We start from the raw sequence: 24,862 nt of genomic DNA on the forward strand, positions 1-24,862 counted from the left end.
ATGAAGAAGCAAGAGTAGTAGTAATAGTACAAAATGGGAACCTTGAGGACCATGGAGTATTGTCTCTTTCATGAACAATAGTAAAATTACTCAAGCAAGTCATCTGAATCCATGTCATTAAGTCGATTCAATTTATTTATTTTATTTAACGAGATGATCCCTGTGGTAGTTGACTAGCCATCGGACCATTGGGACACAAAGACTTACCTTATCCATAGGACTAGTCCTCGGACCGCACACATCATCCCACCCGGTCACATGAAGTCATTAAGTAGCCGTCTTAATGGGTGAGGGGTTATAGAGATTCGAAGTCATGATCTGAGGTACATACTCAATCACTTTCTTACCATCTCGACTAGACCCTAATGAGTAAAGGATTCAATTTCTTTGAAAATGACTTTACCGTCCTAATTAATGGTTAGATATTTGCGCCAGCTTTATTTATATTTTTTTCTAACAACACCAAACAACTACCACTATTTTTTAAATCCTAAAAAAAATAAAAATTATGTGCTAAGTTGCGCATGGGAGCCCTACCATTTCAGCTCATTAAAACTACGATTTATTGTACTCCACTAAATTGTGTTCTGATGGAAAATAGATCAGGGACCGTACACTTCATACTTTAGGAGGTGGGCCTATCTAAAAAACTGCGAGATGGTCCTTTATCTTGATATTCCAATTTCCAATCACAAATAGTCAAAAAGGAGAATTGGCCTTCTCGTTTACACGTCCAGACAATTAAAAACTATTCAAAGAATCCAACTCAACGATAATTGTCAACTTAGACTGTTCAGACCCTTTGATTCATTGGTTTACTAGTTGAACTGACTGGTCCGGTCCCTTGGTAGCGATTCGGAAAAAGACAAAAATTCAACTTGCATTGGATTTTGACTTGTAAAAATTAGATCTAAAATTCAATAAGTAGAAAATATGCGGCATATATTTTATACGTGTATTATCTGTCTCATTTCAAAATTTTGATAATAAATCTATTAAATGAGAGATTGCTAAATGGACTGATTTAATTATTTTCATATCTAATCGATGGGTGTGAATGGGTTTAGGCTTGGGTTCAGATTTGGATTTGATCTTAAGTCTATTGGGTTGAAATAGTCCTTAGCTAATTTTAAGATTTTATATCGAATTTAAATTGATGCACTAAATGAAATCATTTGGAATTATTTCTTATTAGTTTTCATTGAGAGAGGACTCTGATCTACAACTTGATTGAAGAAAATTAAATATAAGAGTAAACTTATTATCTATTTTAATGATTTTTAATATAAAATCTTACATATAAGGTTGGATTGAACCTATAATAAGCATCCTTAAACCCTAGCCTGACCTAAATTTTACAAGTTGGAAAAGTTCATAATCAAAGTCCTAATCCTTAATCCCAAGGGGGTGATCTTGGCAATTTTGGATTTAACAAGCGGTGAGAGTCAGTAGGTTATGAGTTCGATACTTAGTATGATTAGTATTTCCTCAGAGCCACCCACGAGGGTGCATACTTACTTACTCGATGCGTGTGTTGTGCAAGCGTTGCATGTGTCCAGGAGAGAGATCCATATTCCTTGGCTCCAATCCTGACTCTTTCAGTCCCCCTATTAAGGTTCAAAAATAAATAATAAAAAATTCTAATCCTTATTCTTTTGTGGGGTCGTGTTAGGTTAGGTTAGTGGCCCCGATTGACAGGCCTATCATATTCCAAACTACCGATACTTAGAATAATAAGTTCAGTAATTATTTTAAATTATAAATAAAGTTATCCCTCCATCAACTCCTCTCATTATTAATGGGTCAAATCAATGATTATTAGTATTCAACGGTCTGATCTGCACATTTCTCCGAAAACAGTTTGATCATACACCATTAGAACAAATGATAGATCCCAACCCATGTGGTATCCTTATATAGAATTGATCTGCATTCGCAAATACTGACTTTAAACTTGTAACCAAACACCATCTTAACTCGATGGATTAAGCGTATAACAGTTGGCGAACATCTAAGAATTTCTTTTGCCGTGAAATGTTGACTTTGACGTACTTTCGAAGTTTCCACAGGGTAAAATGCTGAGCTGACTTAATTTAACACTACGCTCAACACTGCGCTGATGTGGTAGTGGGCAGAGAACCATAGATTTTCTCCTCAAGATACAAGACGAAAATCTATGGTTCTCTGAATACTTCCACGTCATCACAGTGTTGAGCGCAGCGTCGACGACTCTTGTACAATTCTACTGGGAGTTTGGTCAACCCTACTCCGAGGAGTACATGATCAGCACTACTCTACCAGAGTCTTCTTCTGTGTTGGAGTTTATTATTCGCCATATTTCATGGTCAAAGAGTCTCCAACGATGCGAAGCCCTGGCGTACCGTACAGCAGTAAAAACAGTCGGAAAGCTAAATCCGACGGATGGAGAACGCCGGATCCTTCGGATTATTCTCAGAGTTCTGCATATTCCACCAGCTCGACCGGCCGGAATCCGATGAAAGTTGCAGCAAGATTTTTCATGGGAAGGATCGGCGCGTGTTTCGCTCCGCCGGAGACCAGATCTTCTTCAGATATTGGAGATTTTGATGAATTTAAGTCTCGTTCTGGTAAATCTTTCTTAAAAAATTTCACTTAAAATGCGAGAAGTTTGGTTGAATTTGTGTTTGATTTTGTTTGTGAAGTTTGAATCTGAAATATTCTATTTTTTAGGTCTTAAACGTAAGAAGATCTTAAAGTAAGTTTGAATCTAATGGAATCTATCTTTCTCAAAAGAAAAAAAAAATTGGTTGGTAAGCAGGTGAAGGAGGATAGCAGAATTTCTTTGATGTTATTTATTTATTTAATTTCACTTAATTAAGAAAACATGGATCAAAACTGATAAATTCTTGAAATTTGTCCATTTATAAGTAATCTGGATCCACATGTTCCATGTGGAATTAATTTGGCCTAATTAACATGTTTAATTTGCTTAAAAGGTTTTAAATTCGCGCTTCAATTCATCTGCTGACCAATGATGGCATTGGTGATAAGTGCTTTAGTGCAAGTTTAAGGTTCTAAAGAGGTAAATTGAGTTGAATGGAAAAAAAAATAGGATTCATGTTACCAACTTCAAGATTTGGGTTAAAACATAGATGGTGATGATGATTGTTAGCAATTCTAGGTATTTAAAAGAATAGTGATCAAAAAGGAATTTTGTTCTCTTAATTATTGTTGTTCTTTCTTTCCATGACATTTAAGTAAATGAAATTATTGAACTTATTTCTATTTTTCTTCTAAATTTGTGTTAACTCTCTATTAGTTGCATCGGATACGATTAGTACTGGCAGTGAAAGGAGGCGAATTTATTCCAATTCGTCCAATTCGACCAAGGCAATGGAACCTGGGGGTGTAAAATTTACAATGGCAGAGATTTTCAAGGCTACAAGGAACTTCTCCCCTTCTTTCAAGATAGGACAAGGTGGGTTCGGAACGGTCTATAAGGGGAGACTCGAAGATGGCACCCTTGTAGCAGTTAAACGTGCAAAGAAGGTTGGAGGGAGATTATTTAATGGAAGCTTGTTTCTTTGTTGATTATGAGACTTGAAATTGGTTGAATGAATTTGGGTTTGACTTGGTTTTGCTTTCTTTGCAGAGTGTATATGATAAGCATTTGGGTGTGGAGTTCCAAAGTGAAATCCAGACATTGGCGCGGGTTGAGCATTTGAATTTGGTCAGGTTCTTTGGGTATTTGGAACACGAAGATGAACGGGTTGTTGTTGTAGAGTACGTTCCCAATGGAACCCTTAGAGAACACTTGGATTGTGAGTACTGTTTGGCCTTGCTTTTCGTTGTTTCTAAAAAAATAGATACAAAGTTTATATTCGATTCCATGAAAATGATTGAAGGACTGAATGCAGGTTTAAGTGGAAATGTTCTCGATCTTGCTGCACGGATGGATATTGCGATCGATGTTGCTCATGCAGTAACTTATCTACATATGTATACAGGTTGGGTTTGAAAGCAATGCGACTTATTTTAGTTTGATTTAAAGCAGGAAAATATAGACTTGTTAATCACTGAAAAGCTTAAAATCTGTTTTTGGAGGGGATAATATAGGATATATGTGCCTGTTTGCCATGCAGATCACCCAATAATCCACAGAGACATAAAGTCTTCAAACATCCTCCTTACTGAAAATCTTCGAGCCAAGGTGACTGATTTTGGGTTTGCTCGATTGGCTGCGGATAGTGATTCAGGAGCCACTCACGTATCCACTCAAGTAAAAGGAACTGCCGGCTACTTAGACCCAGAGTACTTGAGAACCTATCAACTAACCGAGAAGAGTGATGTTTACTCCTTTGGTGTATTGCTGGTGGAGCTAATATCAGGCAGGCGGCCTATTGAGCCTAAAAAGGAGCTCAAAGAACGAATAACTGCAAAATGGGTATGGTTTCTTTTTCTAAATCTTTGGTCGTTACGACCATAATCACCAAGTTGGGGTTCGGGAATAAGTCGGCAAGGGAAAAAGCCGAAAAAAAAAAGAGAAAAAATGAAAAAAAAAAAAAAGAGAAAAAATCGAAATAGTGTTGGTACAATATAATTTTTTCGACTAAAGGGTGTTATCATTTATATCATCAAATCCTATTCTAAACTATCATAAAAGAAAAAATTAGGGCTCTGTTCCGATATATGAGTTTGGAGCTCAATTCTAGTTTTAGAAAAGGTTATGTTTATTAAAACATTACCCTTTAATTTTGTATTAAATGGTTAAAACATTCTTTTGGGTTTAAAAAATTCTAAAAATAATCATGTAATGTTAAATTAACTATGAACCCCCCCCCCCCCCCCCCAACCCCCACCCACGAATTGGACTATTAAATCTCGTAGTTCGTGATTAAATCACAAAGATCGTTTAAAATGCAATTTTTTCAAAACTTTCCGATTTAATCGACAACCTATAAATCACGACTTTGGTGACTATGGTTACTACTAGTTGTCGTTATCTCAGTTAAAGTGAAAGAGAACAAATGGCCATATTTTCACATTGAATTTGAAAATTTTAAACTATCTGATGAGCAAGTATTGGTGAAAATGCAGGCAATGAAGAAGTTCACTGATGGAGATGCAATTCTAGCGTTGGACCCCAGGTTATCACGGAATCCAGCAACAAACCTAGCACTAGAAAAAATTCTAGAGTTAGCCTTACAATGCTTGGCTCCAACCAGACAAAGTCGGCCTACTATGAGGAGGTGTGCAGAGATACTTTGGAGCATCCGCAAGGATTACAGAGAACTCTCAGCTTCAGACTTGCACTCACTCTCCTCTCATTCCCTGAGAACTCCATCCATTAGAGACGAATAATAATGTACTATAAGAGATCAAGAGCTTTATGGATTTGCAAAAAAATGTGGGAATGTCTTTGCAAGACAACCAACCAATTGGGTTAGTCATGCAGATTGGCATATGGCATCAAGGGAGCTGAGAATTTCTTTGGGATGTAATGCATGGTGTGTTGTAGCTTTGAGAAGGCTGGATTTGTGCAAGTCGTGTAGAGGGGATTTGTTTTTGTCCCACATAGTGGGCCAAGTGATTGAATATATCTAAGAACTTCAGTGTAAGATGACGGGCGATTGATGCTTTTATTTCTTACTTTCTTTTTTCCTGCGGTTTCTCTTTCAGGGTATTTGTATCTTAGTGAAGAATACTTTACTAAAAGATCTGTTACTAGTAAAGATAAAATTATTGTTTCAAGCTTAAGAAATAAATGAATCTTGAAATAAAGCTTCATGTTCAATGGGTTTTATTTTGGCTCTTTGTTTTTTTATTTTATTTTTGCTAGGCATCATGGATACTATGGAAAGCTAATTATGAGTTGGGTCCATTTTTTTTTATTAGTGGCTAGTAATTAGTAAGTGAAGGGGTTAGATACTCAGACTACAATCAACTTAGCAAGTTGTCACTTTCAATGCAACAGTTGGCACCCTAACCTTATGTTTAGTTGGTTGGTACCCTAACGTTATGTTTAATTTGGTATTTAGTTTTCTGGGTTTTGATTTCAACATCCAACTATTTATATTTGTAATGTAGGATAGAAAAGTTCATCTGATCTCCCTGTATGCTAATTGCAAGGCTTTTGGGTTGAAGTACAAAAACCTAATAACCCAGATTCACTTGTTTTCAGTTCAACTCAAATTCGGACGAAATTTAAAACCATTGCCTTCTCTACATTAAATTAAATCAGCTTCAACTAAAACCCAATCCATTAAAACTGTTTCGATTACTAATTAATCTCTTTCTTTACCCACAGCCAAGCATTCCTTGTAATAGCATGGACTAACTATTTATTCAACATTGATAAACTTCAAGCAGACGTCGAGTGGGATATGGTGTTAAAGTAGACCAAAACAAAACAACAAAGAACCATGTCGTTTGAAATTTTGCAACTTCCAACAAATATCCACTCCAAATATTTGAGTATAAAGAGCATTACACGTGATGCAAATAGAAGAGATTTACGTTTAACCAATCTGAGTTTTCCATTGCTGCCAGACTGGCAAGGGATGTTCTTTGCACCTCTCAACTACTCCCCCTCCCCCTCTTCTCCTATGGAGATCGTCCTCGACGACTCCTCGAATATGAGTCATCTCTCCTTTGCCATCTACGAGGTGAGTAGCTACGAGACCGTTCACGACCACGTGCTGCTGCACAGAAATGAAAGAAAGAAAAAATGTCACATAACCCATGTGCTTATGAAAACAAACACACACACACGCGCGCGCGCGCACGCACAAACATGGAGTACATGAAAAAGGGTGTCCATCTCATGGATGATCATACGGTGAACAAACACACATTCATGACACAAGAACAAACACACATTCTAACGGTAACCAAGGAAGAATTATCTTGCCTACATATGAAGCAAAATATATCCATTTTGACACTTCTTTATCTCTTTTCCTTTTTCCCGCCCATTTCATGACTAAAGTTCTTACTTCTTAACCAATGGAGACTCAGATAATAACAACCAGGTTGCTATAACAATGAGTGGCCTAGTAGTGTTGAGTTACAGACTTTTTTTTTTATGCAAGCAGTGGGTCATGTACCTCTTCTGTCTTTCAGACCATGGTATCTGCCGGGAGTTGGTGTCCTTCCGCGCTTCCTTTTTGCCTGCATATACATCATAAATAATGAAGGTAAAGTCAAAGAATGGAGGTAACGATTCGCTCAGAACAAACTAAACCACCTCCTCCATATTGCAATTCAAATTAAATCTTTTACCATGTATTGCATAAAAAGGAGTAGAGTTTGTCCTCCAGAAGATGATAACCTTGTGGTAAGGGATTCAAAACACATTCAAGGTTATTTTCATCACTTTTTGGGACTCCTGACATTTTTTTAAATCAAGTGCCCCATTATATTTGAGGAAGAGAACAAATACGAGAACGTTATACACCAATAAACCATGCAGAATACAACAGGGTTGTGATATTACCACTCCAATATATTATAACTACACACCACCCTAAAAAGCTCGTCTTATTTTTTTTATTTTTAAGTTTTTAGGGAAGCAAAGAAATTAGAAACACACCACCAGAACAAGGACCATCTAGAACTAGAACCTCAAATAAATTGTGTGATCTATAAAAAACTCACTTATGGTGTGATTCTATGATAAATGATGTGCAGTCATTAATCATTATGTTAAAAATTCGGGGTGTAGTCATAGTTTAACAATTATCAGTGTGGTAATATAACAGCCAATACAATAAAGGAGCAAAAAAGTGGAGTCAAAATTGATTTACCGTGTTCTAGGGGTTTTTCAAATTTTCATTAGAACAAAAACAGAGTTAACATGCCAATGCTTTTATTAACCAAAGAAAAGGAATACAGGGCATACAACACTTGTAAAATAGTTGGATTTGAATCGATGAGTTTGAGATGTTGATGCAGATCTCATGTCGAGAAGGGGAAGACTCAGTCTGTTTAGAGCTTAGATGATGGAGCTACACACACCAGACCTGCTCCCAAAAGTTAGCAGGCAACATTTCTGAAGATGAACTGAACTATCAAAACATCACGTATAAAATTTCTAAAGCTAATGATACATGCATTATTTGTAGTCCTTAGAAAGATATTTAATACCTTCTCCACTGTAATTAATCGACCTTCAAGGACAGAACGGTTTAGATATTTGATACAGCGTTCGGCATCCTCAACAGTTTCCATCATAACAAATGCAAATCCACGAGATTCCCTTGTGCGAGGATCAGTAACCAAATGGCATTCCAGAACCTGCAACCAAAACTATTATCAATTCCTGCTGCAACCAAAACTATTATCAATCCCTGCTGCAACCAATTCCTAACATCATATTCAGGTTTTTCTAGTAGACATTCTATAGAATCTAGACACCAATCAAAATAGCTCACTTAGTTACCTCCAAATGTCATCTGAATAATTGAATCAGCCTATGTCTTTAGTAGGACCATGAAGTTTTTCTTTTCCTTAATTTGTTTTATTTTCATTGATCGTAATATGTGTGATTGATGAAACTAAAATGAACAACCAATATTTAAGTTCCATACGGGAGGATGGACAAGTCACATTCATTATTTATTTTTTCACTTTTCTGGAGCTGCAATGTTCTTAGGTCTCTGCTTATGACCTATATAATCAACTTTTCATTTCTATTACTATCTAAATAAATTTTAATATATCAAATAGAAAAATGGCAGTTTAAAGCTAGAAATAATATCCAGGGGAACATTTTCCACTCCCTTTCTTTGTCTTTTTTACCCTTCTGAAGCTTAAACAGAGAAATATGATTGTCAGCATTTTCTTACCATTTTTGTTTGGGTGCAAACGTGTGAAGGTGTGTGCATGCGAGTTTGAAGTGAGTGACAGCAAATTATGATATTAGTCGATCCAATCACAAACTTATACTGTTCCAGCTCTAAGCAATCAAAATGTAATTCCTTGACCCAAAAATGGAAAAAAAAACAACAACAAAATTGCATTGGAACTTAGTTGACTCAAGTCACATGCAGCAAGTAAATTTTCTAAAAAATTATTGTGTTGCCATTTTTTAAATTGTTTCATAAGATTTCAAAAAAAATATTTACCCAAACACATTCTCTTTATATTGTATATTTAATATTTAACATGTGAAATTATCTAAAAATATCTCTCAAATATGAAATATCTATACAAATGAGTAAGCTTATCAGGTTTGTGAGATAGGTTACATTAGAACCTCATTTTCACTGCAACTACTTTTTTTCTACCACAACTCTGTGGAACTGCTATTCTCAGAACTCATACTCTTAAATTAGAGTAATTAATTTCTTGTATAAAATGCAAAAAATAAATATTTAGTATAGACTTCCTGATCTTACTTCCTTGGACTCCCACATATGGGCAGGAGCAGAGCCAGGATTTTGCTCATGTGGGGGCAACCAAGAGTAGAAAAAAAAAAAAAAATTGTGGGGACAATGAGATGGACACTAGAATACATAGGGAGTAAAATCTGTTTCAATAGCACATTAATACATAGAATTTGAAAACTCTTATGGGGGAAAGTGCCCCCACTCTAAATCCGCCCCTGCAAATGGGGCCCATATGACTTTCATGTTAGACGATCCAACCGTACAGGGAATTGACCATAACCTTGGAAACCTCCTAAAAATATTTCAATCCATTGTAATATTCTCAACCTCACGAAAAGTTGATTTCAATATGAAAATATGGATTGTTCATATAAACCATTATTTTAGGTGATCCTTTATAGATAGTAATGCCAGAATGGACTATTTTTTGGTGACAACGATAATCAAGTTGAGAATAAGTTGATGAAAGGTTGGATGGTCCAACATGTTCTCCAATATGGACCCCACAAGTGGAAGAACAAATAGGGAGTAAGTATAGAGCAACTCAAAATAAATTAGCAAAAAACCATACCTTTCCTTCACTGTTAAAATATTTCTCAAGATCCTCCTTAGAGACCCTGGGGGATAAGCCCGTCACATACAAGTTATTTCCAGGATTACCTACATCAACAGAATCCCGACTCCTGATAACAATGTAATAGAAAACAACATATATCACTTGTCTGTTGCATGAGAAGAATGAAGGAAATGGATTGAGATAATGGCATCCAAATAACCTCAACTACCAAAAAACCAGTACACATACCTGGAGCGACTCCTCCCCCTTGTCTTTGACAATGATCTGGACCTACGAGCTCGGCGAGGTGAACGAGAGGGTGAGCGAGAAGTAGACCTAAGAGTATGGTCACCATGCAAGTATTTATACTTGTGATGATTATAACTAAAGTCAAACTTATACTAAATCAAAAGTTATGGATATACAATCTTTATTTGCAGAACAACTGACCTTCCTTCTCTTGAATGTGACATCTACCAGAAAACAAACATTGAAGGATCAAAAACTCTTCTAGAGAATTAAGATAACAGCTAGAGCAATTGTATTGAAATTTTTTTTCCTGATAACTAGTATTTGATTTCATCTTTCTACTTCCCAGTTCATAAAATTACTAAAACATAGCTGGCAACAACTTAATGCTTGAGGATTAGTACAATAAAGGTACACCAGGCATGAAATAAGCATCCAAATTACTTTTTTAAAAGAAGTCCACATCTTGGTATTCCATCTATTTGTTTTTGGGTGGGGAGATATTCCAACTAAAATGAACTGCAGAACAACAGACCCAAGCAACAGTGAAATGCAACACTTTTTTTAAAGATGATTTACTGATAGCGGCAGGGGCGGAGCCAGGATTTAACTCATGTGGGGGCAATGTAAGAGTAGAAGTTTTTTTGTGATTGAAGATTGTAATTTTTTTTGTGGGGGCAACATAACAATGGAAACTGTTTTGTGGGGGCAACTAAGAGTGTAAAATAAATTGGGAGAGCAATAGTTCATTATTCACCATTATTATCTATTGCAATAGTTCATTACTCCAAAGAAGGTTTGAAAATTCTTATGGGGGCAAGTGCCCCCATTGCCCCCACTCTAAATCTGCCCCTGGATAGCGGCGGCCATTTTTTTGGGTAAGAATATATTAAGTAGAAAAGGGAAAAATATAAAAACTATTGGACTAGACATATGCTATGAGGTAGTCTTTTTTCCATTAAGATATGTGTCAATACTTGCTTTGTTATTTGTCCTATTAAGAGTCATGCAATAGTATGGAAGTTGTTATTTTGTTATTATGTTTTTTTCCCATTGACAGTAACGGAGTGGCAGAATAGTCAATGTGGGTTAGTGAACGAGGCTGAGAAGGATAGAAGGTTGTACAATCTCCAACTTGTTTATGTATATATATATATAACGCAACGGTGGGTCGTACTCCAGCTACAGTGGAGCAGGCCATTCTCAACCACAAGTTTGGATCCATGTTAAGGGGTTTGAAATGTCAACCTGAAACAGTCCTGCTCCTTTATTAAGCCTTGGGACCGGCATCCCAAGCGCAATGCTCGGAGGATGGTTCCAATGATCTAAAATAGGCCGATCAAAAACCAATACAACAGAAATTACAGAATTGGAAGTAAAATTTCAAGTGACCATGGCCATAATTTCAATTCTTCAAATCTACTAAAATACCAACCTTTCCCCTCCTAAATTAAAGTGAAAAATCGAATAAATCGCAATAAACCCTCTAATAATTGCTAAAAGTAATCAAAGAAAATCAAAGGAAATCAAACCATAAGAAGAAACAACATCGGTCGACTAGGATTGATATTTCACTATACAATATGTCATCTCAGACTCAGACTCAGACATGTAGAATTTCAACTACTAAAAAAAAAAAAAACAGTCGAGATCGTGAAAAAGCTAAAACAAAAAAATTGTATTATTCTAGAACAAATGAATTTTGACCCATCGAAACCCTAGAAATTGGTGTTCCGAACTGAAAACGCAAGGTTCGAAGACAATAAAACAGAGATATACATAATCAGATCAGTTAAAAGTTGAAGATCGAAGCTTACCTCTGCGTTTAGAGAGAACCTGGTGGAGGTCCGAGACAATTTCTCAGAACAAAAACCCTAAAAATTCGATCAATCCTATGCTTGAAGTCTTAAACTGAACAATATTTTTTGGGGGAATTTTTCTTCTGTGCTTGCTGGTATATAGTAAAGGTAGTATACACTGTGAGCTCTCTAATCCTGACCGTCAATCAAGAGACATCATGAGTATTGATTAAACGAAAGAATATAAATTAAGATCTAATGATTAAACGGTTAGCCAATCAATCATTTAGGTGGTACAGATCTCATTATTTTAGTTTAAATTTTCTAGGTAAAGGGTAAAAATGTCATCTTGTTCGTTACTAAGATAGTGAGGGGAAAATGCCTTCTTAAGTCTCATCCACCATTAAAAAAAATCTTGAGATACGTGAAAATAAGACTTTAATAAGATTTGTTTTATACATCTCGAAGTCTTCTTTGGTAAATATTTGTGAAGTAGATGATGATGGATTGAATCAAATAGATTAAGAAAAAAATTATCATAAAAGTTGAAGAATTCAAAGATGATAGATTTTTGAAAGAAACAAATTAAGTTTTTTAATTAAATGTCGAAGAGTGCCTTTGGTTGTTTTTCATTACCGAGGTCGAGAGGGAATGTCATAAGTTTGAGAACATATGGGGTGCTTTGAAGGGTATATCCATATCCCAATATGAATTATCTTATCACCTTAGAGAGTATATATTGTTACATCGACATTTTTCCTTACTTGACATGGATTAGAACTTCTTTTCCTTGAGATACACAATTGCAATATTTATGGGGATGTACAATGTGTATCCAGAGAGGAAAAAAGTTTATGGTTCTAACCCATGTCTTGTCAGAGGGGGCGTATGTCAAAAGAGGCATCAGAAAATCACGATTCTCTAAGAATAATAATTTTTGACGCCCCTCTAACACACGCTCTTGTATGCTCCATGACATGGCATGTGCTAGAACTTTAGATCTTTTTTCTTGAGATACACAATTGCACATATTTATGGGGATGTGTAATTGTGTATCCCAAGGAAAAAGATTTGTGGTAACAAGAGAAATTAAATATATATATCATATTTCTTGATATGAGTATGTCTATATCCCAATTGGTGTGCAAATTCTCTTTTTTAAACTTCGTGCAAGTGCAACAGATCACTCACATCCTTCTAAGCACAACTTTTTTCGGGAGCTTCTATTTATATAATTTTATTACTTATAACACACCAGTCTATAGATCAGAGCTTAATTTCCTGAGGATTTGATGTGTTGCAAGTAAAAGTTAGTGTGCCAATAGAATCTCTCTTTTCATGGTAACAACTGAGTTTAAATTTCAACAAAAAAAACCAAAAACTCTGTATAAATTAATTTCAGTACATGTAAATCCAATTCCCAGGTAATTAAGAGTTAAAAACTTGATAATTTACCAAACTACCCTATGTACTTGCATGACTAAAATACCCCTACATTATTTTATTTTATTTTATTTTTCTGTCACTCAAATCTGTCAAAACATTGTTGCCTTGCATTGTCATCCTTCATTTGTGATTTGAGTACTGAATATATACAGATGAATGGATACCCTTCTCTCGAAATGCCATTACTTGAGAAACTTCAAACAAGAGCTTCGACGAGAGTGAGGGGGAGGGGAAGGAATTGTAAAATTTGTATATTCTTCAACCAACTTAGGTTGATGAAGCCCAAGTCTGTAGCACAAAATCTCAGTTTATTGGCCTCTTGAGAATGAATCTTGCCGCGTTAGCTCGTATGCTGTAGTTGGGCCTTCCTCGTTGTCTCTACTTATGGTATTTATTTTTGAGCAAAGGAAGAAAAAGGAAGATGTGTATATGGAGATATGCCACACACTGCAAAAAGAATTATACAAGTGAAATGAGAGCGAGTGAGAGAGCAAGGGAGAGAGAAAGAGAGATCATATCATACCTGTGCCAAATCCAGTAGCTTTCTGTGCTTTCCAAATTCCAGCTAATGGCAGCCATGGATAATGCAACAAAACCCACAATTACAAAGAGCCAACGGAAACGGTTACGTAGCGTCTTTATAATATTGTAAACCCATCCTTTAATACTTTGCAATCTGAAACCAAATGAGAAAAAAAAAAAAAAAAAAAACCATATTTATCTTTCCTAGAGAAGACAATGAAACAGATCATCTATCCATAAGTATGTCATCCTCTCCTTTAAAGCTCTTACATACATATGGACACAAAAACACATGAAAAAATTGTGATATATGGCATCTCATCTTTTCTCCGATTATGATCTAAACAAGGCAGCTTTGTACGCAATTCAAACCTCTCCACCTTTGCATGATTGGATATATAACACATTTATAATGATGACCCATGCTCAGTTCAAACCTATTCACTTTTGCATGATTGGAAAGATCGCACATTTACAATGATGACCCATATGGGTTCTTGAACCCAAATTTCACATCTTTTTTTTTTTATTATTTGGTGGGGGGGGGGGGGGGGGGGGCGACTCTTCATATATGATTTTGACGAAATCATCCCCAAGTTGCATGGCAATAATAATTTGCACACAAAAATTGATTTCAAAAAAAAAAAAAAAAAGGTTCAGAGCACTATAGTAGGGAAACAAAATGATGTCCGTGTATAGGTTCACAAAAAGGGCTCAGCAAACATTCATGGTGCAATGGGCCCCAAAAAAAGTCACATGGCTAGATTTGGCTCAATAAAAGCACAAGACCTCAAGTCTCCTAAATAAATAATCTAAAATAACACCAATGATTTTGACAAGATAAACAAGCATACCTTTCAGTAATATTTATAGAGAACTGTGTTGAACAAGAGATTGATCTAATTGTTGTAGAAAACTCTATCAGCCAGGCAATAAGAAGACCTGAAGCCCCAATGGCGATGACAAGAATAATATTGGTTGACCTGCAAAGTCGAACACAGTAAAAATCCCACATAACCACCAACGAGAATCAAAAGTGTCGGCCCATACTAAATTTATGGGCTCCAGTTTCTTGTACCTGGTTGCTCCATTAATAGCCATAAGAGCTGTAAGAACCGATACACTGGTATGAATTGCCCTTTTCGAGACCTCATCAATAGTAGCTAGGTATACAAAAGTGCTCACGACAGCCATGAAGGAGAGCCAAAAGTCCATAAACTGAAACAAATCCCAGTTAAATGTTCACTAATAGTTTGATATAAAATTTGAACATTGATTATTAAAGAGGTGTTGGTGCTTCATTGCATGCAGTTAATTATTGAATCCTGTTGACCTAAATGCACATAAATTCTGAGATGTATCCACTTTTTTTTCCTCAATTGGTTCTGTAACATGATACCTTCACAGATATCTTACATTGTTACTAGTTAAAAAAGCACCAAAACTGACTGGTGGATCATTTAACTGTTACAATCCAAACCACATAGATTATAAATAATGAGAGCTGCTATTGGCACCCCAACTTTTACTTATTACACCCCAATTTAAAATAAAGAAAATAAATGAATAGTTGAGGATGTAAAAGTTCGGGTGCCAATAGAAGCTCTCCTTTTTATTTTTTTGTTGCTGATTTCTATTTTTCGGGTTTAGGATTTTATATGAGCCTAATCATAATTGTAAACAACTACTGAAATTGTTTGAATGAGTGTTATAATATTTTGTAACGTTCAGATTCTAATTTGAGCCAAAACCTTGTAATGTTTGAAGAGTGTGTTTTAATCTTTAATTGGGGTGTGATAAATAATTTAAGAAAATGGGGTGTAACAAGTAAAAGTTAGGGTGCCAATAGCAGCTCTCTAAACCACAAAGAAAATTTTATAACAGAAAACATAAAATTAGAAGATGATTAGTTTATTCTATACTGGAAATCCTTAGTTAAGGCATTTTCCTAGAACTGCCTAAGGACCAGTATTTCAGCATAAGCGGACAACTTATGTACCTGTAAAACACGAAAAGTGAGAGCACACCAGGTGCCTACATCACAGGCATGATATAATGCACTAAAAATTCCACTAGATGTGAATAGAACCCATTCTGCGAATGCCTGCAGAGAAGACAAAAAAAGTTTATAACTCCAGTGAAATTATACCGCATGTAGACATATAGAAACTTATGAAATAACAAATAGGATTATGAGAAGTTCGTAGAACAGAACTAAATCTCATTCCTGAATTCACAATTAGGAGATTCACGAGCTATAAACAACACGGTATTTTGGACCTTTTGATTCATTTACTAAAGGTGTTAGAAATTACAGAGGATAAAGATAACAACTGAGACAATCTTGAGGGTGCTGTGTTAATGTCTTGCATTCTATTGACAGCACACTAAGTTGCAGGGGCGAAGAGGGTAGCCCCTCTTCCTAGGGGCTTGGGGGCGGAGCCCCCAGACCAATTTTTTTAGGGTTACTAATAAGGCAATTATGTAATATTTTCTAATGGGTCTTCTATTTTTGGGTTTTTAGGGAGATAGACGCATTTTTTTAGCAACTACTGGTTTTATAAATAGAGATCTCTAGGGCTGTAAAACGTGTGGAAGAAAATAGTAATTATTCTTGACTTGATCCGTGGATGTAGGCACACTGCCAAACCACGTAAATTCTTATGTATTTCGTGTGAGATTTCTGTTCTCTTTATTGCTTCGTTTTTCAATAGAAAATTGGGGAAGCTAAATTTTCAAATATGAAATGATTGGAAATCTCTAATATCTGTTAGAACTGTAGTTATCTCAAGTGAACAAGGAACTCAAACATAACCTTTTGCCTAAGGGCCCAAATTGCAGGAAGAAATGCTGCTGCATTTGATGCGATGAGTGCAATTGACTGATATATGTGCCCTGCATTGGTTTTCAGCAGAACATGTGTTAGATGCCAACTTAGCTGCGTTCTCACACCACTTGTTCTAATAATAGACTTGATACTCAGAGCAGAAATTTTACATACTACGAATCATATATACCTTTATGTGAGACAATTTCAATGCTGCAATCAAAGCCTCCATGGGTCCTATCACAGGAGCAGAAGCTGCGAAAGAAACAAAATGGTTTAGACATTGAAATGTTATAAATACTGAAGTCAGGTTTAGACATTGAAATGTTATAAATACTGAAGTCATTAGGCAGATTGCAGAATATAGACGAAGTATTAACTCAAAAGGTTTAAAAAATAAGAGAAGGGAAGAATATTTCACCTGAATATAGTCAATCCGCTTGAATCAAAGGCCTGCTGACATGACCCATGAGTAGAGCATCCTTTGGGGCATCTCTCAATAGAAATAGACATACTTGTCTGACCTTTGAGAGGCGTAACGGAAGGAAGTGGATGCCTCAATCCAAAGCTCCAAGTTCCTTCTTTAGCATATAAAATGTAAAAACTGACCCCTTCGTTGCTTGAATCATACAATTTGAAAAACATGGAGTTGTTGCTATTTCTAGTTGCGTTGGCATAATAGTAGTCCCATGTATCAAGAGAAGGTAATCCACCATATCTGGAATATATTTCATAATTCAATTTTGCATCTGATTTTAGATAGATGTGTATGTTTCCTCCAGCTGCACCGTGAGGAATGTTGAGATGAAAGTAAGTCCAGGCAACATCTAATTTGTCCCCAAATGATGAGTTGCTTAAGAGGGGCTCCAGAGGGAACATAGCCGACTCCAGGGTCATGTTTCCACCAATTGGCAAATAATAAGACTCAAATGCAATACTAGGATTTTTCCTAATAACTGTCTGCACATAACCATTCTTAGCTAGTCAATAAAAGATAACTCCTGCATAGAAGTTTCTTCAAGCATATACATATATGGTAAAAATCAAACAAATTAATCATCTTCTAACATAGTGCAATATTAATGTTATGAGACCACGCTTAATGAGAATGAATATAGAATGTATGCATGATGAAGATGGATTACCATAACTCATCTTAATGACTGGGATTGAGTATATGCAGAAGAGACGTAGAAAGCCCATAAAGGCTCAAATATAGCCTTGGCAGAGTACATATATGAGGAGAAGTAGTGGTATCAAGTAAGAGAGTGATACTAAATATGGTTCATACATGTTGCTAAAATTCTTATGATTAACAAAATTAAGCAAAATATTTGAGAACACTAAACAGATGGAAAATCTAAAAAAGTAATTGTTAAGTTCCTGAAGAATTTCTTTAAGTTTTGGCTCTAAGAGGCTTCTTTATTAATATAAATCACTCACATATGCACAATGACATGGAAAATTGAAAAGCCTAGATTCATAGTCTAAAATTGTCTAGTTAACTTTTCACCATGTTTACTTCTAAATCCTAGAATTATCTTCTCTCCTTCCCCCCCATTTGCAATCCAACACACACATTCACCATTCTTAATTTTTTTTAGGAAAAAAAAAAATTAGAAAAAAAAACAGGTCCTCTTAGTGCCCAAGGGGATGGAGTGCTTTTGATTGGGATAGTTAAATCAGTTCAGTAGAGTTAAAGAACTAGTACAAATTATCACTTTATTAAGAGTGGCAGACAACACCTGCAAACAGAATATGAATTGAAAGAGATGCAAAAAAAAATCAAAAAAATCAAAAGAACAATAAGTTCAACAAAAGAGGGACAAAGAGAAGATATATACATTAATAGTCCCACCTGAAGCATGTAACTTTCCGAAGTACAATTTGGTCCAGCCTTTCCCACACGACATTCGTATACTTCCCAATCCAAAGAATAGCAAAAATCAGCCTTTACATTCTTGTCATGTATCACACCATGTACATCTGACTGATTAATGGGTAAAACGGCAATGTACCAACGACCAACCTTTGGTGACGAGATAATCAGAGGGGTTTTACTTATTTCACTTGAATAATCATGGAAAGTGCTCAATGGTATCGCACCATGTCTAGCATAAACAATTCCATTAAAATTCTGTGTGTTATTCGAAGGTGTTTGATTGAATCTAGCGTAAGTGGCAAAAACCTTCAACTGTTGTGTCATTCCCACTACATCCAAAGAGTAGATTTTCGGTTCACTATAATTATGGCATGCAGCCTCAAAAGAATTCCTGCAAGTAATAACATTTCCCCCCGTATGGTTGTAGACATCAAACTGAGCACAAGAAAGTGGGACAACTGTCTGATTGCAGAACGGTCCCCACATTGTTGAGGTAGTGCATCCATCCACACTTACATTAGCACTAAAGTAGACAGTTGAGCCTCGATTAATCTGCATCATTGCCAGAGAAATTGTCATCATTCATTATAAATTTTAATTTGTGGTTTAGGACTGATCGACAAAAGACAAAAAAAAATTGTGGTTACAGGTATAACATATGAGTTCCATGAACGAATGTATAAAAAGCAAACATGTCTAAAATAGTAGCTAGGGCCATTGATCAAGTAGGATTGTCCAAGGATCTGATAAAAGATAATGACAAGAGGGTGTTGGCCAGTTGGTTTTAGGATGTTGTACAACCTTTTTGCTTCTCAAGTCAGAAATTTATAAGTACAAAATCCTGCAAAGGGCACAGGATCACTCATAAACAAAAATAAAAAATGAAAACCTTCTAAAGATATGATACAATAAGATCAGATTAAACTAAAGAGAGATCTAGGACAGGCAAAGATTCATTCATTAAAAAAAAAATACAAATCTGCCTTTCTATCGTTGAGGTTAGGTGGGTCACAATCATAACTGTAAACTCAAGGATAATATGTTTTTTATTATCATACATAAAATACATTTGGCTTTGAAAGTATCTGTGGTATGAAGATGTGGTTTTCAGAACCTTTGCATACGTTGCAGTCTAATTTCTTGCACGGAGAAGGGAAAGAAATGCATAAAACCACAGACTTGATGGAGGAAGGATATTGCCAACAAAAGAAAAAAATAATGCATAAGGCATTCATGTACTTGTGCTTATAAATGCATACCATTTTCGATTGGGTTCTCGCTGATCCAATGCCATTGAATAATCCAACATACCAGACTCCTGGAGATATCTGCACAAAATACTTCTGAGTTTTATTTTTCTGTTTGCTCTTAGCCTGATAATATAAATGTAGAAAAGTATAACTTGGAAAATGCAGTTGAAGGCAGCTAAGATGGTCTTAAAAAAAATTACATAACTAAGATAAGCACATGAGAGGTCTTGAGATATTCTTAGGAAATTATAGTGTGAAGTAACATTTTGCTTAGAAATACTAGGGCTTTTATTATGTTCTTGTAATTATTAGTTGATGGTGGTAATGGTTACTAGTAATTAAATAAAAAATGTGACCGAGGAAAATCTAAATACAAAGTTCATCATATTATTATAGAATTGACAACAGAAGCTGTTCTTTTAACCTTTAGTCTCATTGACAGTTTCACATCATAAATATGTCAAATTTACAATCACGAAGCATCTTAAAGCCATGAAGTTTTTTCTTATCATCAAAAACTCAAAATTTTTAACAAGAACCTGTTCATTAGTCAATGTCAGCATTATATTTTTCTGCAGAAGATGGCATTGCTCCCCATGCTGAAGATCTTGCATAGCTTCAACAGAACCATTAGTGAGAGGATCAAACACTGCAACAAAAGAGAAGTCTTTTTAAAAGATGATGCAAATCATCACAAAATGATTACCCCATGAAGAAATATGATAATTGATTAGTGGAAATCTTGCCAAAAATGTTGCTCTCAAATTTCTATGCAGAACCCCCCCACCCACCCACACACACACACACACCCCAAAACAAAACAAAACAAAAACAAAACAAAAAAGAAGAAGGAGAAATAAGAAACATAAACATCTAAGAGCAGTTCTACCACTGTGACACAACAGGTTATGAATCAGAGGAATTGCAACAAGCCCTTCAGGAAGAACTTGCCACTGAAAAGATAATACTTGAGGGATTGTTGGGTTTCTTTTTATGAAAACAACCAATGTGGAAGTCTGCCATGAATTTTCTCAAAATTGCTTGCCCATAGAATGCTTCTGCATACAAGCACAGGGTTACTTGTATGATGCACGAACATGGTCCTAAAGATTTATGTAAATATAAAGAAGAATCTAAGTGAGACAAAAGAGGAAGAAATTTGATCTTGATAGTTTTCTAGATGGATTAAAAGTTTTACTTCTAGAAAGGTTATACCAACTTCATAAGGATCAAACAAAAATGCTTGACTTTCTTGTGATCCAACACTTAAAAAATTGCAGCAAAAATTTCCAAACATGTTGCATGATGAAGATCTGTAAAAGTAGGTATTGAGGTGAATTTTACCTAAATCTCTTAAAGAAGCCCCTGAAACATCTGGAAGAGGAGGACTACCATTTCGGAAGCATATCCAGGGAAGTGTACCCTTTGGAAGCTTTCTTATGCTGTTTTTATCCTGCACAACAATGCCAACCATGAGCTGAGGAGACAAAGTAACTAAATGGGGGAAACCAAGAAACATGACATGGCGTAATACGTTACATTTTAATATAAAAAATAAAACTACTCGGAGCAAAACTTTAAATTCCAATACAAAATTTAAATATGGCGATATAGAAATGTTTCTAAAATGGATTTAGAAAACAAAATCAATACTGGAGAAAATTTATGTTCAGAGTAAGCATTGAATTCGAAACATACCCACCAGACAAATGCATGACATGTGAAAATCTTACTGATTTTATGAGGATTGGGGAGCATACTCACAATGTCCACATCTGACTCTAAGTTGATGTACATCGAAGAGAACCAAGGTGGCAGATCAACTGAGACAAAGCACACATCAAAATCAGTAAGGAATTGCATGAACTCATCATAAACAATTCATATTTGAATCTTTTTAAATCATGTTTTTTGAGGTTCATTTCACTTTTGTTGCAGACCCCGTGCCCTTGCGTACATGACATATGCAGATTTAAATGCAAATGGTATTAACGAAAGAAATGGATATTAAAATAAGCCTACAAATCAGTCAATAACATTATACAATATTTTCTTAATTACTGAACAGAAATCAAAAGTTTGAATGAGCCTGCATATATATCTTCTCAGCCAGTTCTATTTGTTTAAGAAAATTTTCAATTTAGAATACAACCCATTAACCAAAGCACCCCAAATCCCTCAACAAACAAAACAAGAAAAGCTTAAACAGAAAAAAACAAAAAAACAAAAAAAACCATCCAAACCTGAATTCCTATCCATTCAATCAATTTTATTAATTTCTTAAGGAAAGTTTCAATTTTGAACAACCCCATTAATGTAAACACAAAAACCATTCATCAAAGCCAAAAAATTAGTAAAAAAAAGATAGAAACTTACACAGAAAAATACCCAAACTCAAATTAAACAATTCCATTGATTCCTTTATAAAAAGCTAAATTTTTTGCCACAACGCATTAGTCAAAAGTTTCAATTTTGAACATGACCCATTATTGAGACACCCAAATCATTCAACAAAACCAGAAATTAGAAGAATTTTTTTTACAGAAACTTAAACAAAAAAATACCCAAACCAGCACCACTCTCTACTCAAATTAAACAATTCCATTGATTCCTTTGTAAAAAGCTAAAATATTGACCACAACTCATTGATCAAAAGTTTCAAGCTTGAACACGACCTATTAATAGAAACGACCAAATCATTCAACAAAACCAGAAAATTAGTAAACAAAATTACAGAAGCTTAACCAGTAAAATACCCGAACCAGTACAACTGTTTACTCAAACTAAACAATTGAATTAAAAAGCTGAAATTTTGACCACAACCCATTAATCAAAAGGCCCCGAATCCTTGAAGAATGCCAGAAAAACCAGGTCAACGGAAGTCAATAAACTAAAATAATCAGAGAGTGTGTAAAGAACTACCAACACCATACCCACCTCTGATGTAACGCCAGTCGTAGGGCTTGAGCCTGATGTCAGAGTATCTAAAGCTCGAAACTGAGAAGGAATTATACGCACTTGGCTCATTGTAGGAAGAACAGAAGATGGGGAACCGTGAAAGAAAAATCAAAAAACATAGATTCAGAGCAGAACCCAGAGTTGGATTCGCTCCCATGATTCTCGTTGCAGAAAAATAAAAAATTTCTCCTCTTAAATTACAGATTTCAAAATCTATTTAATTTAAAATATTTGAATAAATAAAAAAAACAAATATTATAAGTTTACGTCTCCTTGTCCTTGAAGAGTAACCAAAAATAATAATCTTAAAAATGAAGACTCGTTGAATTGAAAAGTATTTTAGGTTTTTGGGTCTCTGCCGTCAGATTTTTAATGAGTATCGAAGAAATATTTTTCATAAGTAGAAATAAAATATATACTGTCCAACCAACGGTTGAGATTGGAACAAAATTCCCTAGAGATGCCCTTTGAAACTGATCCCTAAGAAAAAAGATTTCCCCACTCTTGTCATCTCAGTCGTCGCATAACATTAACAAGGAAGTCCTTTCGATAAAGATGTCTTTATCAAAATAACTTTGTGAATATTTGGCCTACATCTTTATTAAATTCCATCTAAAACATAGAATTAAGCATAGAGAATTACATGTACTTGATCATAAATTGCATTGAAAGTGTCCTTATTTAAAAAAATATATATTCAGAATTTTGTCAAAAAAATTCGGCTAAATAATGGTCATGTAAATTGACACAAGCCTTTTTGAAGATTTTGAAGCTTAAAAAAAAATTTATATATATATATATATGGGTAGCGTCAAGGGCAAACTTTTTAGCAAACTTTTTGGCAAAAAACATTTTTCAAAACAGGGTTAGAGGTTTTGGAATGGGCTGATTTTTGGTGAGGAATGATCACTACGGTGAGTAGATCATCCTCACTAAAAATCAGCCCATTCCAAAACTTCTAACCCATGTTTACAGCTGAAAAAATCGTGGACCGTCCATTTTTTTGTAAACTGTTTTTGATGGGGTTAGAAGTTTGGAATGGGCTGATTTTTGGTGATGATGATCTCCTCACTGTAGAGATCATCCTCACCAAAAATCAGCCCATTCCAAAACCTCTAACTCATGTTTTGAAAAATGTTTTGCCAAAAGGTTGCTAAAAAGTTGGCCATTGAACGCCCCCCTATATAAATTTCCTAGGGATTGAGTTGAAATTTCAGACATCTTATCAAATTCCCATCTAGAAGATATCATTAAACAATAGAGAATTAAAAGAACTTAATGACGAATTAAAGTGTCTTTATCTAAAAAAAAACTAAATGCCATGTGTCAAAAAAAAAATGGGCTAAACTTACAGAAAAAATTGATGTTGATTAAAAATAATTTACACTTTGATTTGAGTAAAAGTAATAAATTTAAATACTTGAAATCAAAGATTAGTTCAATCTTTTGAGTAAGAGATGGTCATATTTGTTAATGGACGTAAAGAATGTGTCATATGATATTTGAAAATTGAACATATTTATCAACTTATGATAATAGATCTTTATGGTGGGTTGTTTTTCTTTCCCCTATGGGTATAGGTTTTTTTTCTTTTTCTTTGGTAGCCCAAGGAGTATCCCCACCTTAGGTGAACTAGTCTACCTGGAGCCGCACCCACCATCTCACCCTGTCGTGAGTTACAACAGGTAAATAGTCACTTTATGTGAAAAGGTATATAGATACTCGAAGTCACGGCCTAGGGAATAAATCTAATCGTGCCTCATCATCTCAGTTAATCTTTGGTGGGTATATCTTTGGCGTTATCAAATTGTTACAATAATCGGAGGAAAAATAATAAAAAAATCAAATCTAAGATGTTTGAGAAGAAACCTGTCAATAGATGTGTTCACAACTTCACATCTATTTCCATAAAATAATTTAAGGTATAACTTTAAGATTTATATTTCAATTATAATCTGATCTAATAACTCATTGAATGGGTCTGGATCAATCATGTCTTAATATG

General features: G+C 35.1%; 3 protein-coding genes across 7 annotated transcripts; 1 reads left to right on the forward strand and 2 right to left on the reverse strand.

Annotated features, from left to right (window-relative positions):
* The first annotated feature begins 2,145 nt into the window (after positions 1–2,145).
* Positions 2,146–5,773, forward strand: LOC147389824 (calmodulin-binding receptor-like cytoplasmic kinase 2). 2 transcript variants are annotated; one of them, XM_086419082.1, is made up of 6 exons: positions 2,164–2,606; positions 3,299–3,528; positions 3,632–3,800; positions 3,897–3,986; positions 4,122–4,423; positions 5,077–5,773. In XM_086419082.1, exons 1-6 carry the CDS (start codon positions 2,342–2,344, stop codon positions 5,338–5,340), a joined length of 1,320 nt encoding a protein of 439 aa, XP_086275208.1. In that variant the 5' UTR covers positions 2,164–2,341; the 3' UTR covers positions 5,341–5,773. The 2 variants fall into 2 exon arrangements, with proteins under 2 accessions (XP_086275207.1, XP_086275208.1); XM_086419081.1 differs by having other exon boundaries at positions 2,146–2,606; positions 3,632–3,986.
* Positions 5,774–6,386: 613 nt separating this feature from the next.
* LOC147389825 (serine/arginine-rich splicing factor SR45a-like) lies at positions 6,387–12,129 on the reverse strand. 4 transcript variants are annotated; one of them, XM_086419084.1, is made up of 8 exons: positions 11,991–12,124; positions 10,375–10,397; positions 10,174–10,260; positions 9,940–10,051; positions 8,125–8,274; positions 7,880–7,985; positions 7,086–7,149; positions 6,387–6,677 (listed from the first exon to the last, which is right to left on the reverse strand). In XM_086419084.1, exons 2-8 carry the CDS (start codon positions 10,395–10,397, stop codon positions 6,665–6,667), a joined length of 555 nt encoding a protein of 184 aa, XP_086275210.1. In that variant the 5' UTR covers positions 11,991–12,124; the 3' UTR covers positions 6,387–6,664. The 4 variants fall into 4 exon arrangements, with proteins under 4 accessions (XP_086275210.1, XP_086275209.1, XP_086275212.1 ...); XM_086419083.1 differs by having other exon boundaries at positions 6,387–6,680; XM_086419086.1 differs by lacking the exon at positions 7,880–7,985 and having other exon boundaries at positions 11,991–12,129.
* A 1,196-nt stretch (positions 12,130–13,325) lies between these two features.
* LOC147389826 (transmembrane protein-like protein) lies at positions 13,326–23,222 on the reverse strand. The gene is made up of 14 exons (XM_086419079.1): positions 22,837–23,222; positions 21,664–21,722; positions 21,244–21,352; positions 20,439–20,548; positions 19,909–19,977; positions 18,626–19,201; positions 17,189–17,727; positions 16,958–17,022; positions 16,756–16,835; positions 15,940–16,044; positions 15,019–15,158; positions 14,795–14,923; positions 13,942–14,094; positions 13,326–13,865 (listed from the first exon to the last, which is right to left on the reverse strand). The coding sequence occupies exons 1-14, from the start codon at positions 23,012–23,014 to the stop codon at positions 13,727–13,729; spliced, it is 2,451 nt and encodes an 816-aa protein (XP_086275205.1). The 5' UTR covers positions 23,015–23,222; the 3' UTR covers positions 13,326–13,726.
* Between the last annotated feature and the right edge of the window lie 1,640 nt (positions 23,223–24,862).

This window comes from Akebia trifoliata, chromosome 12 (genome assembly GCF_017979445.1).
Source record: "Akebia trifoliata isolate Shusen 1 chromosome 12, ASM1797944v1, whole genome shotgun sequence".
Classification (NCBI taxonomy): domain Eukaryota; kingdom Viridiplantae; phylum Streptophyta; class Magnoliopsida; order Ranunculales; family Lardizabalaceae; genus Akebia; species Akebia trifoliata.

Excerpts from the sequence above, each read along its gene's own strand:
- LOC147389826 (XM_086419079.1), bottom strand. The coding sequence starts at position 23,014 with ATGGGAGCGAATCCAACTCTGGGTTCTGCTCTGAATCTATGTTTTTTG. Across the intron at positions 17,728-18,625 it reads CGGAAAGTTACATGCTTCAG|ACAGTTATTAGGAAAAATCC; the intron begins GTGGGACTATTA and ends GGTTATGTGCAG. Across the intron at positions 17,023-17,188 it reads AGCGGATTGACTATATTCAG|CTTCTGCTCCTGTGATAGGA; the intron begins GTGAAATATTCT and ends TTTCTTTCGCAG.
- LOC147389825 (XM_086419083.1), bottom strand. The coding sequence starts at position 10,397 with ATGTCACATTCAAGAGAAGGAAG. Across the intron at positions 8,275-9,939 it reads ATTTTAACAGTGAAGGAAAG|GTTCTGGAATGCCATTTGGT; the intron begins GTATGGTTTTTT and ends TTTTGGTTGCAG. Across the intron at positions 7,150-7,879 it reads CCAACTATTTTACAAGTGTT|GCAAAAAGGAAGCGCGGAAG; the intron begins GTATGCCCTGTA and ends ATGTATATGCAG.
- LOC147389824 (XM_086419081.1), top strand. The coding sequence starts at position 2,342 with ATGGTCAAAGAGTCTCCAACGATGCGAAGCCCTGGCGTACCGTACAGC. Across the intron at positions 3,529-3,631 it reads CAGTTAAACGTGCAAAGAAG|AGTGTATATGATAAGCATTT; the intron begins GTTGGAGGGAGA and ends CTTTCTTTGCAG. Across the intron at positions 3,987-4,121 it reads TTATCTACATATGTATACAG|ATCACCCAATAATCCACAGA; the intron begins GTTGGGTTTGAA and ends TTTGCCATGCAG.